Here is a 12441-nt window from a genome sequence, read left to right on the forward strand (position 1 = left end):
GTAGGATAATGTTTTTTTCACAGAGCAGTGTTGCTACTTTTTTACATTTTGTTAAGACTTTGCACTGACTCACTGAGTAAATAACATTAACACAAATATTTGTTTATCAAAAAGCAAGTAGGCTGTTGTATGGGCTTCGCCTACAGCTGCAGGTGGAATTGTACAACAAGTGTATCAGAATTGTCGTGTGAGAAAATCGAGGTAGATTTCTTGGACTGATTGAGGCGAGTTGCCATCTATGGAAAGTTTATGGTTATGTAACTTGAGTAAACATCACAAATCTACGGCGGCCTGTAAGATGTTCGGAAATACATATTTGGTATGTGCACAAAAATGGAGAAAGCTCATTGGTGAAACTGAACGTTAAGTCCCGCCCACGGCCGTTGATTACCTTTTCCACTTCCTCCGCTCGGCTTCAGTCGTCCTCCGCCCATCAAACCAGAGAGAAGACGCTACGCAGCCGCCGCTCGTCCCTCATCTAACCATATGGCAAAAACCGCCTTCTTTCTTTCTTATATCGTTGTGCCCACTACTCTTTAAAAATTCCGCCGAAAAAGAGAAGACGATTTTCCAAAACATTTTGGCCGTTATCTCACGTAAGTACAGCGAAATACTTGGTCTGAGTTCCTCGGATCGGGCAGGCGGACGTAACATGGCGGGCTGGTCGTTCTGCCTTCTAGCTACACATGACAGACCCGATTCATTGAATTTTATGTTTTTGTCATGTCTTTATGCAGTTTGAATGTACAAGTGGACTATTAATCGACATTTACGCATCAGTCTGTTGTTTATTACCGTATTGTGTCAGTGTTGGGGTTTGTTTTGACGGTTATTATCAAAATGCGGTGCTAACGTAAGCTTCTTCTTTCGACGTGCGGTCCGTCGGCAGCCAGCTCAACATGAGCAGCTCTCTGGTGCCAAGAATATCTCGGGTGCGCGTTTCCTCGCGATGGCTTTTCTTGTGTTCAGTTTTCCTCATGCTAAATGTAAATGTTATTAACAAATGTGTGGCGTAACTTGAGCTTTTATGTTTTGTTTTGACGACGCTTTGCGATAAAAATATCTAATTTGTCAAGTTGTGACACTACCTGCACAATCGCAACACACTCGCGTGTTTTATTCAGACAGTTATCTCATACCGTGGACCGACAGTGAGTTTTTAATTAGTCAGGAATAACACTGCTCTGACATGAGCAAGCCACGTAAACGCGCGCGAGAGTTTGTTAACGTGTTGTTGTTTTTATTCTGTTAGATCAATCTATACAATAAAAGAAATAAAAAGTTTAGCTTTCATTTAAAACAGATAAACGGGTAAATATACACAAAAGCAACACATGAATTAAAATAAAATTAACACAAAACATGCCAGGGGTCCATTTAAACAAACAGAGAAAAACAACACATTAAATTAGGAACAGTGTCACGGTTTTGATAGATTTCTGGTTTTTAAACGAGATTGTCTTAATATACAGCTCCATTTCTTTATTTAAAAGACAAAAGTGAGGTTTTGTTATAGCAAACTTGCATTTATGACTGTAAAACGTTGCAAACAATTTAATGTGATTGATTAGAAAATATGTGTTGTGCTGATTTGACACATCGATTTTGCCAGTGACATTTTGACCATAGTGACATGTGAATAGATGCATTATGGCTGTAAAATTTATAATAACACCGTAATTAAAATCACTTCATCCTATATTATTTAGCTGGTGACAAATACAGATCTTCTCTCTATATATATCTAACATTGTTTGTGTTTGTCCCTCAGGGCTCCCCTGTCTCTGCACAGGTGTATGAGCGCTACCCAGAGGGCCTAGGGGCGGCTCTTTACCGGGAGCACTTTGACTTCAACGCTGAGCCACCTTGGGATCCTAGCTGATAGCGGGACAGGTCCATCTCCTGACTTGTCCATGTGAGTGACTCAGTGCCTTTTTCACACATCAAAGACGCATGCTCTCTTCCACCCTCACACACACACACACACACCTAAAGCAAAGTCCAGGAGCATTATGTCCCGGGTGGAATTTGGAATACAAACCATGCTATGAGTAAACATGTTTGTATTGGGTTTACGGTGGGGACTTTTTTTAGGAAGTCAATAGATTAAGATAAGAGTTCAGTGAGGCGTATCCAAAGGGACTACAGTCGTATAGCAGTAGCTATTATTGTCGTCACCATACTGGATTTTTTAATTTAGATGCAATACCTTGAAAAATATCAGTATTAGATACTACAGGGAGAATTTGACAATGAGCGTTTACGATTACAAAGTTTTTGATAAAAGATAAATATAATGGGCTATAATATAACAACACAGACTTTACGTTCCTGATTAATAGCATAGAACAGCAGTTAGACTGACGTAAACATTAACAATAAGAGAGAGCGGGTTACAGCTGGTTTTGGCGTATGGATCCTGCAGAAAATACATTTAAAAACATTTCAAATTTTCAGAATCAGTTTGTGCCGATCAGGAGATATTTTTAACAACACTAGTTATCAATTTTAAACGGTGGAACTGCATCTAGGTAGAAGTTCATCAGCCCTATGCATGCCAGTGTATTTTGTTTTCCTGGTTAAAGTGCTGTGGGGAAAAAAAAGTTGTGGTGATGTATTTAGTCATGTTTGTTTTCTCTTCCTCTCCTTTTCCAGTTTGTTGCATACCGGCAGGACCCCATTGGCTCAGTCGTGACCCCTTGACTTGCTTATCTGTTCTTTATGATTGTCGGCTTAGCGGAATACGGTTGAGATGAAAGGACTCGCTGACAAACCCAGCTACATCATTGAACTCCTGGAGGGAGGAGTGACCCTTGAAGATGTCATTGATGGACACATCTGTGAGCAGGCTCTGGTGAGTCCAGCTTGTAGGCCTTTAAATGGCTTCAGGTTGCAGTGGAAGAAATTCTCCAAATGCTTGAAATAGCTTTTATGACACTGTCATTAGCACTTAACATGCTTTTCCCTGTCAAAGTGACAAAGTTGATTCTACTAGTTGCTTTTTGTACTCATGGCAGCCTTCATCTCTTCCTTTGTTACCAGGTGGAGAAGAGTGCGTTTGTGGTGGGTGACCTCGGTGCCCTGATGCGGCAGCATGTATGCTGGCAGAGCGTCGTGCCACAGCTTCAGGCCTACTACCCAGTCAAGTGCAACAGCAGCCCTGCAGTCATCGAGGTGTTGGCCTCATTGGGCCTTGGCTTTGTTTGTGCCAACAAGGTGAGCTTCCACCTTCACTGAATTAAATTCAGTCAATCAACTGTGCCTCATCCTCTTATGAAAGAATTTCACATTTTTGTGAAATTACATTATAAGCACTCAATTGATTGCCAGTCAGCTGATGACTGTTATCCTTTTAACTTATGCAACACACTTAGTGCCCCTTTGATTGTTTTGATGGGGCTTTTAGATTTTGTTGTGTTAACTTCTCTGACGTGTGTGTTCTGTTTCCCGCAGACTGAAGTGAGCCTGGTGCTGGAACACGGCGTGCCACCAGAAAACATCGTTCTGTCAGGCGTTTGCAAACAGCTGGCGCACATCAAGCATGCTGCCAAGAACAACATCCAGCATCTTGTGTGCGAAAATGAGGCAGAGTTGTCCAAGATTTCCCGCCTGCACCCCGGTGCAAAGTGAGTGATTAAATTAAGCAGCAAATAATTTTCCAGAGTTCCTTATATCCCTCTTGCTCTACTGTAAAACTGAAGACTGTTCAATGTAGTGTGAGTACATTGTCTTTGTCTTGGGCTGAAATGAACAGAAATTGTTAAAGCAGTTGTTGTGTCAAAAAAAAGATATATCTTGCTTAGATGCATGCTGCATTCAATTTTTGATCTGTGGCTGATGTACCTTTGTCTGTCTCTTCTAGGTTGCTGCTGCAGTTGACAACCGAGGCCCACGCAGCTGAGACCAGCATGGCCTTTGGCTCCTCTCTGAAGAGCTGCCGGCACCTGCTGGAAGCAGCCAAGGAGCTTGGAGTCCAGGTGGTGGGAGTGACCTTCCACATTCCCAGCTCCTGCCAAGACCTGCAACAGGCCTACACCCATGCCCTGTCAGATGCCCGCTGTGTGTTTGACATGGGGGTAAGTACTGTCTGGGGAAAAAGAATTCTTCATTAAAAATGATTAATCTGCAGGAATTTGGTAGATATGAGTCAACTCAAGATTTTTTTCTGCATCCTTAATGCCTTTTTATGCACATACGTTCTTTTTCATGAACTGTAACAACTGTTTTCTGTTTCTGTTCAGCTGGATCTGGGCTTTAACATGAACATCCTGGACATTGGTGGTGGTTTTACTGGCTCAGAGTTTCAGCTCAAACAGGTATGTGATTAACAGCTGTGATATTTGGGAGAATGCCTTAAACAGAGATCACAAAGAAAGGTTTTGTCAAGACAGCCTCAAAACTAACTGAAGGACACTTTTTAAAAGTTGAAATACTTAATAAAATGATATCCCAAGTGAGTGTGAAATTACTTTCATATTGCAAAATGTACACCATCCCATGCTCATTAATTTGCTTTAGCCATTGACAGATTACTGAAGAAGTGACCAGTTTACTCAAAAGCATTTTCATTCATCTAGCTAGACATCTGTTTACACTCAGCAGTGATGTAAGATGCCAGTTTAAGTTCAACTCTGGATGCCTTTTACATCTATTTATAGCTCACACGTTGCATCAGTTGCCTCTCAATAACAGTGTGCACAAAGTAACAGATTTCAGCTTCTAAAGCCTAAACTAAAGTCCATGCACCTGTTGGTTTTAATCTGGAAACAACCTGTGATTGCTTATATTTGTGTAATTTTGCAGGTTGAGTCTGCAGTCAGGCCACTGCTGGATGCTTACTTCCCCCCACTGTCCGGTGTGCAAGTGTTGGCCCAGCCAGGCAGCTTCTATGTGGCCTCAGCTTTCAGCCTGGCTGTCAACGTGATCAGTAAAAAGGTGGTGACCCGCCACTGGGACAGCCTCGGTCAAGGTGAGTTACTTAATTCTATAAAGCTGTCTTTTGCAGTCTACTCAAATCTGAATGTATTTAATACATTTGTCCCTGCACTATGGCTGTGAATATGTGCAGATAATGATATTGTGATTTAGAAAAGACGGGATGTTTTGCTTTCTTATATTTTTGATGTCAAGCCTTCTTTGTTGACACGTGTGTGTTGCATAATCGTAACAAAATCATCAGAGGTCAAATCCTCAGTTTGAAGATAACACGCCACGTTCTATATTTCTGACACACTCACCTCATGTATTTACACAGGTGTGGACAATGAAGATACCGAGTTCCTGTACTACATGAATGAGGGTGTTTATGGTCCATTCAGCCGCAAGCTGCTGGGAAACTCCATCGCTGCCCCGTCAGTGCACAAGGTTAGTAGGCCTCCCCTCAAGAGAGTCAACCCCATTCGGGAGTGAATGAAGAATCTGATAGCAGCTCTAGATGAATAGAGAAAAGAGGTCATTCATTATGAGTATTTAAGGAAGTGGGATCAGAATTTCTTTGGATAGTGAATTATATTGACCTATATATACACCCTACATTGATGGTGAGGTTATCATACGAAGTTCAGATATTTAAACATTTCTCGAAGAGTGACATTAGTCAAAAAGGTTCACGGTGACACACGAACAGCTGTTTGCTACAGAAGTGTACTCCCGACAGCACCGGGATGCCTGTCAAAATAAACAATGCATTTCCTCTTCTATGCTGTGTTTAACTCGCAAACTAAATCACTAAAACTCACACAAACTGCACAACATAAAACAAGAGCTGTAGTTAACTAATAGACAGGTGACTTGTGCTGTAGAAATGGTTTTATTGCTTTAAGGCAGTTTCACGTCATTTCATACACTGATACCTGATGCTAAAGAGCTAACATTTGTAGTCTGGGAATATTCTTACACATGCAGTATTACCCTTATTAAAAATAAAACCCTACACCTTCTGAATGCTAGTTTTCTCTTTCATTAAACTGTGACTGGCTTTTGTTAACTGTAGTAAAACACATTTCATTCAGACTTCGAAGAAACAAAATAAAACTCACCAAAATCATCTTGGTTCGTTTGTCCATTGTCCAACAATAACTGACTTCGGTCAAAAATTTGCTGCAACGTGCTGGTTTTCGCGGCTGTCTCTCTCTGTCGTCGCTGGCCTCTTTGTGCTACTGGGTCAGCTCGCTGAGTGAGTCGCTGTGGCTGAGTAGTCTCAGTTATAGGCAGCCACACTTCGTTTTAGCGCTGTGCTAGCTGCCTGTTGAGCAGCTCTCGCGGGTTCTCCAGGTGCAGACAAATTAATTGTCAAAACAGTGACAAAATTCGCCAAAACAAAAAAGGATGTACTCAGCCAATCTTTGATGGATAACATGTATGTCCAACCCTAACAGAAGTAAAGTTTGCAAATCATAATGCATCGTTTAATTTTACAGTGAATTGTTTTCAGTTGCAGACAGTAATCATACAGATATTACTCTTCTTCTAATTTGCATTTCACATGCAGAGTATAGTTTTGTATGTGCAGGAGAAATTTGAGATGATCCTAATGACTGATTTTCCTGAAGTTAAACTTCATATCCAGCTAGTCTAAAAGTAAGAAAATAATATAATAATGAATATAATTTTATACATGAGGGCAAATGGTCAAAAAAAATATTTATTATAATTTATGGGTGTCATTTTGAATTGTTTATCGTATTTTTCAAATATCAAAACGTGCTCTGCTGAAATGTGTTATATAATTGACATAATTTTCATTATGAACGTGTCATTTTATCCTACAAGACATGATGAAAACTCTTAAAATATAACTGTAGACACAATAAAATATATCGAAAACAATATTCTTTAGGAAAATAAATCTTAAGTAAATGTGCCTGATTATTGCAACTGCATTTCCATTTGGTGTATGCAATTGCTCAGAATAATAAAAATGTTGTTAATAATTTTAATTAACGAGTATTTCAGGTGCTAACCAGTGAGGATAGCGCCGTTCAAATGACTTGAATTATAATCTTATAATTATAATTATGAGTTGAATTATCGCGCATGTGCCAAGTTGAGATGTGAGAAGAGCAAAAAGTGACATCTCTGATCGTTACCTGTTTTGACGGCTCTGTTTCCTCTCTCCAGCATGTGCTGTGCGCGGACGAGGCGGTGTATCCCAGCAGCCTGTGGGGCCCGTCACTGGACCAGCTGGACCAGGTAGTGGAGCGGTGTCTGCTGCCGGAGCTCAGTGTGGGAGACTGGCTCTGCTTCCCCAACATGGGAGTGTGTGGCCTGGAGGAGTTCAGCGGCCTCTCCGGCTCCCCGCCGCTGCCCGTCTACTACACTGTCTCCACCTGTGACTGGTGAGTGTGGAGCGAGTTAGCATGTGAAGGATCATAACTTTACAGATATACTAAACATGTGTTTAACAGGGAACTGATTTTGATGCTCGGTGTTTCCCCACAGGTACGAAATGCAGGAGGCCGGTGTGGCGCTGGACAGTGACATGAAGAATTTCTCCATGGTGCAGTACAGTGCGTAACTCCCCTCTGCCCCTGTCCTGTATTAAATCGCACAGATCCTCTTTGGCCTCTCCTTTCACCGTGTGAGAAGAGGGGCCAGCGAGGTATTTGGGACAAGGGGCTAAATGTGGTCAACATTCCAGCCTCCTTGGAAAATGCAGTGTCCTATTATTTCTTCCAGGAATTAGATTTTTTTTCTTTTCTTTTCTTACCTTTCAAGCAATTGGTTTTTTCGATACCTCAATTGTGTAGGATTTGATGTGGAAGATAATCTTCCCATTTTTGCTCCTCCCTCTCATGGCCAAAAATCTGTCAGCTAAAAGAACTCAAACGACATTATGCAACAAAATGGACGACTCTTTGGAGATGGGACCCCCCCCCCCCCCCCCCCCCCCCCCCCCCCCCTCCCCCCCACCCGGCCCCCCACCCCCCCCCCCCCCCCCGCACCCCTCCGATCTCCCACGCCGCCCCATGTACAATTGATTTAAATCATGTTCTCTATTGATTACCTGTTGGCAGTCGTTTAAATCATGTGTCTGTTCAACACCAATACATTTTGTCTGTAGATGATTTTTTTGAAGTGGTTAAAAGAATCGATGCCTCGTGCGGATTCTGTACGTCAGACTCCTCACTTTGCGTAGTTTAAATGAAATTATGACAATGATGTAACCTATTTCTTTATTGCAGCTCACCTCAATGCATTTGTATTTATTGGATTCAGATATCACTGGGGCAAATTTAAAGCCCCATCTTTACGTGTGTTTTGCCCATGTATTATGCTGTGGCCCATCTAACAGTGTTCTCCTGATAAAATATTGATGTGTTTTTTAACGCTACATGGATAAAGTGTGCTGTGATTGCCATTTGTGACCTCAGTGGTTTCCCTTTACTCGAAAGGCATGAAGGAATTGCTGTGGGAGATTCTCTTTACTCTTGAGCTGCAGCTTTAATACACAGAAGCTGCATACACCCGTATGCACTCCTTGCCTCTAATAGAGAGAGAGAGGTTAATCTGGTTTAAAATGCACAAAATCTTTTGTAGGTGAAATACATACTGTGACAGTGCACGACGCAGCCCTAATTTTTCAGATCATCACATTGGTGTCTGTGCCAATGGATCGCTCCTCGTTCTCCCACGATCTGAAAAACCAGCAAAGTAGCTGTTTCTGAAGAGTGCTCAAACATAAACGATCCACATGTGACAGATATGGACTTACATGTCTTTATCTCTCATAAAAGACATGCTAGCTGTGCACTTACCTCTTTAAGGCAGTGCAAATGACAGATAACAAGCCAGACTTTTCCTCGTGCCTCTCTGAAGTTCAGAGGGACATAATGCACAGTCTCTTGTACAGCTAAATGTCTCATGTCTAATAATATTAAAGGTGACCTGACTTAACTGCAGTTTTTAAAGAATCCTGCCCTTGTGTGTTACAAAATGACTAATGTATTAATTACTTGCTTGTCTAAGGCACTAATGGACCATAGCCTGTTTTTTGACTGTAAATTGTGCTTGTTAAAGTAATGAAAGTGATTAATTTAATACATTTCTGACTTAAATCATTTATCTTGTGTATGTGTGATCTTTGGTGTCAGCGGGTGTGGATTCCTACACATGTTCTGGATAAAATCTTCACTGATGGCCAACATAATTCAACACCGTGTGTTTCTGATCTGCTCTGGATCTGGTGTTTATTGTGACAGTACAGTAGTTAAATGACCTGGCAATAATCTAATCCAGATTTGGGGCTTGCAGCCAGGAATGAGATCATCTCTTTTCTCCTTTATCTTAATAGCACACCTGTAGAGTGTCTCCATGAGATTATTTATTGTCCCTAGAGAATTAAATGGGTAAATAAGTTAAGATTTATATTGCAAGCAGGGTTACTGCAATTCCTTAAAATCTGAAAAGGTGTTAAATCAATTAATTAACACCTTAATTGGTATTAATATTTCTGACATAAAATCTCAATTGGTAGTATTTTTTTTTTTTTTTATAATATTTTACTGAATTTAACATCACGCATTTAAGATAGAGGAACTAATGACCTCCATTGTACATTTACAACATCCAATCAAATAAAAAAATGACCTGGCCTTTTTCAAGGAATGGATACTTGCTGGTAAATAATGTCATAATTTTCTGTGTTTTTCACTCCAGAAAGTATAGATTTTAAGCTATTAAGGAAATTGAACAAAAAAAATCACATTTTATACTTTAGTAAATATTACGGCAAAATTGTCCCTAATTCTAAGTAACTGATGTTTGTGTTATGGTTCATGCTTTTTTTTCTCCCTTCAGTTTTGGTTAGTGTAAAATTGGTCTTAAATTTCATTCCAAGTGGCATTTAAAAAGTCTAATATCTAATTTGCCTTAAGATGCCGGAACCCTGATTGCAAGATAGCAGAGCACTACAGCAGCATCGTCTGCCAGGAAAAAGCATTTAATCAGTGAAATCAATAATAAACACAAGCATCTACAACATGTCTTCACCCTCTTGCTATTTTATGTTGCAGTATTTATATATGTGGTTATGGTGCTTGTTTTCAAACCAATCAGTCATCTTTTAATTCAGAAATTAAAGAAACACAGAGATGGAAACTTAACATCAGCTTGCCAGTGACCTGCCAGCCAGAGAGGAAAAGGGAAATTTTGGTAATTTCCATAGCTGCATGGAAATTTCTGCACCACACGCTCAGCTCTCACCTGCTTGTGTGACTCCCAATAAGATTCTTGTTTATAAAGCATGATGTTACATTGATATGTATTACCAGTGCCCTATACTGAAGTAGGTTACTTAAGCCATTGCTCACTTTGAGCCTCAACATCATTATCAAAGACAGATTAATGTATACACGTCTAATATGAAGCCATTGATTTCCTCTGTTTTAACATTATTGCAGCCACTGAAATGTTTCTTTTGTGTTGTGGGTGAGACAGTATCTCAGCTCAAACATCGCTCCAAGAGAGCAATTATAGCTCCAATAAAGTGTCTCGTGTTAACGTGCTTGTTATAGGTGATTGTCGCATTTTAATTAGATTAGAAATAAGATAAATAGATGAGTGGGGAGTATTTTGCCACTTGCTGCATGTTGCCATGGTAAGAAAGCATGTTTTGTGTCTACAGAATAAATAGTGCCTTTGAAAGTAGCAGCGATAATAGTGCACACACAACAGGACACTGCAGGGCGACAATTGGGCTTAACAATTACAAGGTCACAACAGAGGGCTGACTGATTTGACATTAGTTGAGGAGCAACTTGATTCACGGCCTGCTCACTATGTGACTGAGCAAGCATGAATGAACTCTTAAGTGGCTGATTGTGATTGGTGGCATAACCTTGTATTGGTTTGACAAGAGGGAATCTGACAGTGAAAAATCTCTTTCCTCTTCACTTAAGAGAGGATGTCATCTAACTCAGTTATCCTTCAGCAGTCTTACCTTTAGGAGCTGTCGTGGTGTAATCAGCTGCAGCCACTATGAATGTTGACACTTCACTCTCTCATGTTGTTCCTCTGTTTGCTCAGGACACTGATTACATCGCCTGTCAAGAGGGCACAATGGTAGATGTGATCAAGTTGGTCAAATTTTAAATTAGGTCAGTACATCACTTAAAGTACAAATATGTAACAGAACTTCAAAAAACAAAGTGGTCAAGTTAAGATTTGACAGGTGGGGAAATTGTAATAGCCAACTACATATAATAGGTATTAGTGTGAATAAAGGACTGCGTTAACGTCTGGGCTTGTTTTACTGTGAAATGGCTAATAAAATGATTGTGTCATCATAGGTGGTAAATTGAAGTTAAAGGTTGTGAGCAAAGGTTATGGGTTACTAGTTACCCTGTTCAAGTAGTAATTAGTAATGTAACTATTTTAATTACTTCATCAAAGTAGTGTAATGTATTACATTTTATTACTTTTCTAACAAATGTGTTAAACTGGGCACTTAAGCTGAAAAATGTCTATGTCCTATAAATGGGCTACGCTAAAAGAAGGCATTCCTGCAAAAAAGATGCATGTATGACGTATGGATGATGTATAACCCCCTTTGTAATCACTGACATTTCGATTAGTAACTATAATTGAATAACATATTTTGTCTCTGTAACTGGAAGTGATAACAGTTAGATTTTTTTGTAATTCGATTGCGTAACTAGAAACAACCAAACACTGGTCACGAGTCCAATGTGAAATAGCTTTAGCATTATTGACGAATTGTTGATTTGTCTCGAAACAAACTGACCTCTATTCGTGAAGGTTAATTGATAGGCCGTAATTCAAACTTGGGTTTTGCTAAACTCGTGTGAGAGTTAACACGTTTGTTTGTTAGTATATGGTCAAACACAAATTTTAAAAGATTTTAATTGACTTTTACAAGTAGCTATAACTCCCCATTAAAATCTAAAATTAAGTTTCGCTGCAAAGTAGCTAGCCATTTTTTTCTAATGTAATCGTTAAACATGCTAAAAAGTCCTAAAACTTGATGCTATGCTAGCCAAAACACATCTGACCTATCAATTTCACTCTCTCTCCTATCAAAATGATGGCTTGATTTAATTGGCTACAAAAAGTAGCATGATATGACGTCACGGGGCAAGGCTCCGCCCATTTAGCTCATTTTCTCGACAGCCCATTGGTTAGCCTGAGTCCTGTACCACGTGACTGCCAGTGGGGGGCGCAGTAGCCACGCCCCCCGACCTAGCTATTTGTTGCAGAATGGAAAAGAGCAGGTACCAGGTGAGTTGTTACATGAAATACAAAAACAGAAAGACAAAATGTATCACCCGGTCGCTCTAGAACAATGGCTGACAGTCTCAATGAAAGAATAAAAAGTTATTCAGTTTTAAAGCTGAGAAGCCTCCCATTGGTCAGTTTGTGCAGTATGCAAATGAGGACGACTACGTCAGATCCTGAACTTGAGCGCCATTTTTTCCTCAATAG

General features: G+C 40.2%; 1 protein-coding gene across 1 annotated transcript; it reads left to right on the plus strand.

Moving 5' to 3' along the window:
- Positions 1-414: 414 nt before the first annotated feature.
- On the plus strand, positions 415-7830 carry azin1b (antizyme inhibitor 1b). The gene is made up of 11 exons (XM_042506371.1): positions 415-596; positions 1772-1915; positions 2656-2854; positions 3043-3216; positions 3454-3626; positions 3863-4076; positions 4242-4316; positions 4804-4969; positions 5255-5364; positions 7120-7337; positions 7441-7830. The coding sequence occupies exons 3-11, from the start codon at positions 2753-2755 to the stop codon at positions 7514-7516; spliced, it is 1308 nt and encodes a 435-aa protein (XP_042362305.1). The 5' UTR covers positions 415-596; positions 1772-1915; positions 2656-2752; the 3' UTR covers positions 7517-7830.
- The last annotated feature ends 4611 nt before the right edge of the window (positions 7831-12441 follow it).

This window comes from Plectropomus leopardus, chromosome 18 (assembly GCF_008729295.1).
Source record: "Plectropomus leopardus isolate mb chromosome 18, YSFRI_Pleo_2.0, whole genome shotgun sequence".
In the NCBI taxonomy this organism is placed as follows: Eukaryota; Metazoa; Chordata; class Actinopteri; order Perciformes; family Serranidae; genus Plectropomus; species Plectropomus leopardus.

Excerpts from the sequence above, each read along its gene's own strand:
- azin1b (XM_042506371.1), top strand. The coding sequence starts at position 2,753 with ATGAAAGGACTCGCTGACAAACCCAGCTACATCATTGAACTCCTGGAG. Across the intron at positions 2,855-3,042 it reads ACATCTGTGAGCAGGCTCTG|GTGGAGAAGAGTGCGTTTGT; the intron begins GTGAGTCCAGCT and ends CTTTGTTACCAG. Across the intron at positions 4,077-4,241 it reads GCTGTGTGTTTGACATGGGG|CTGGATCTGGGCTTTAACAT; the intron begins GTAAGTACTGTC and ends GTTTCTGTTCAG.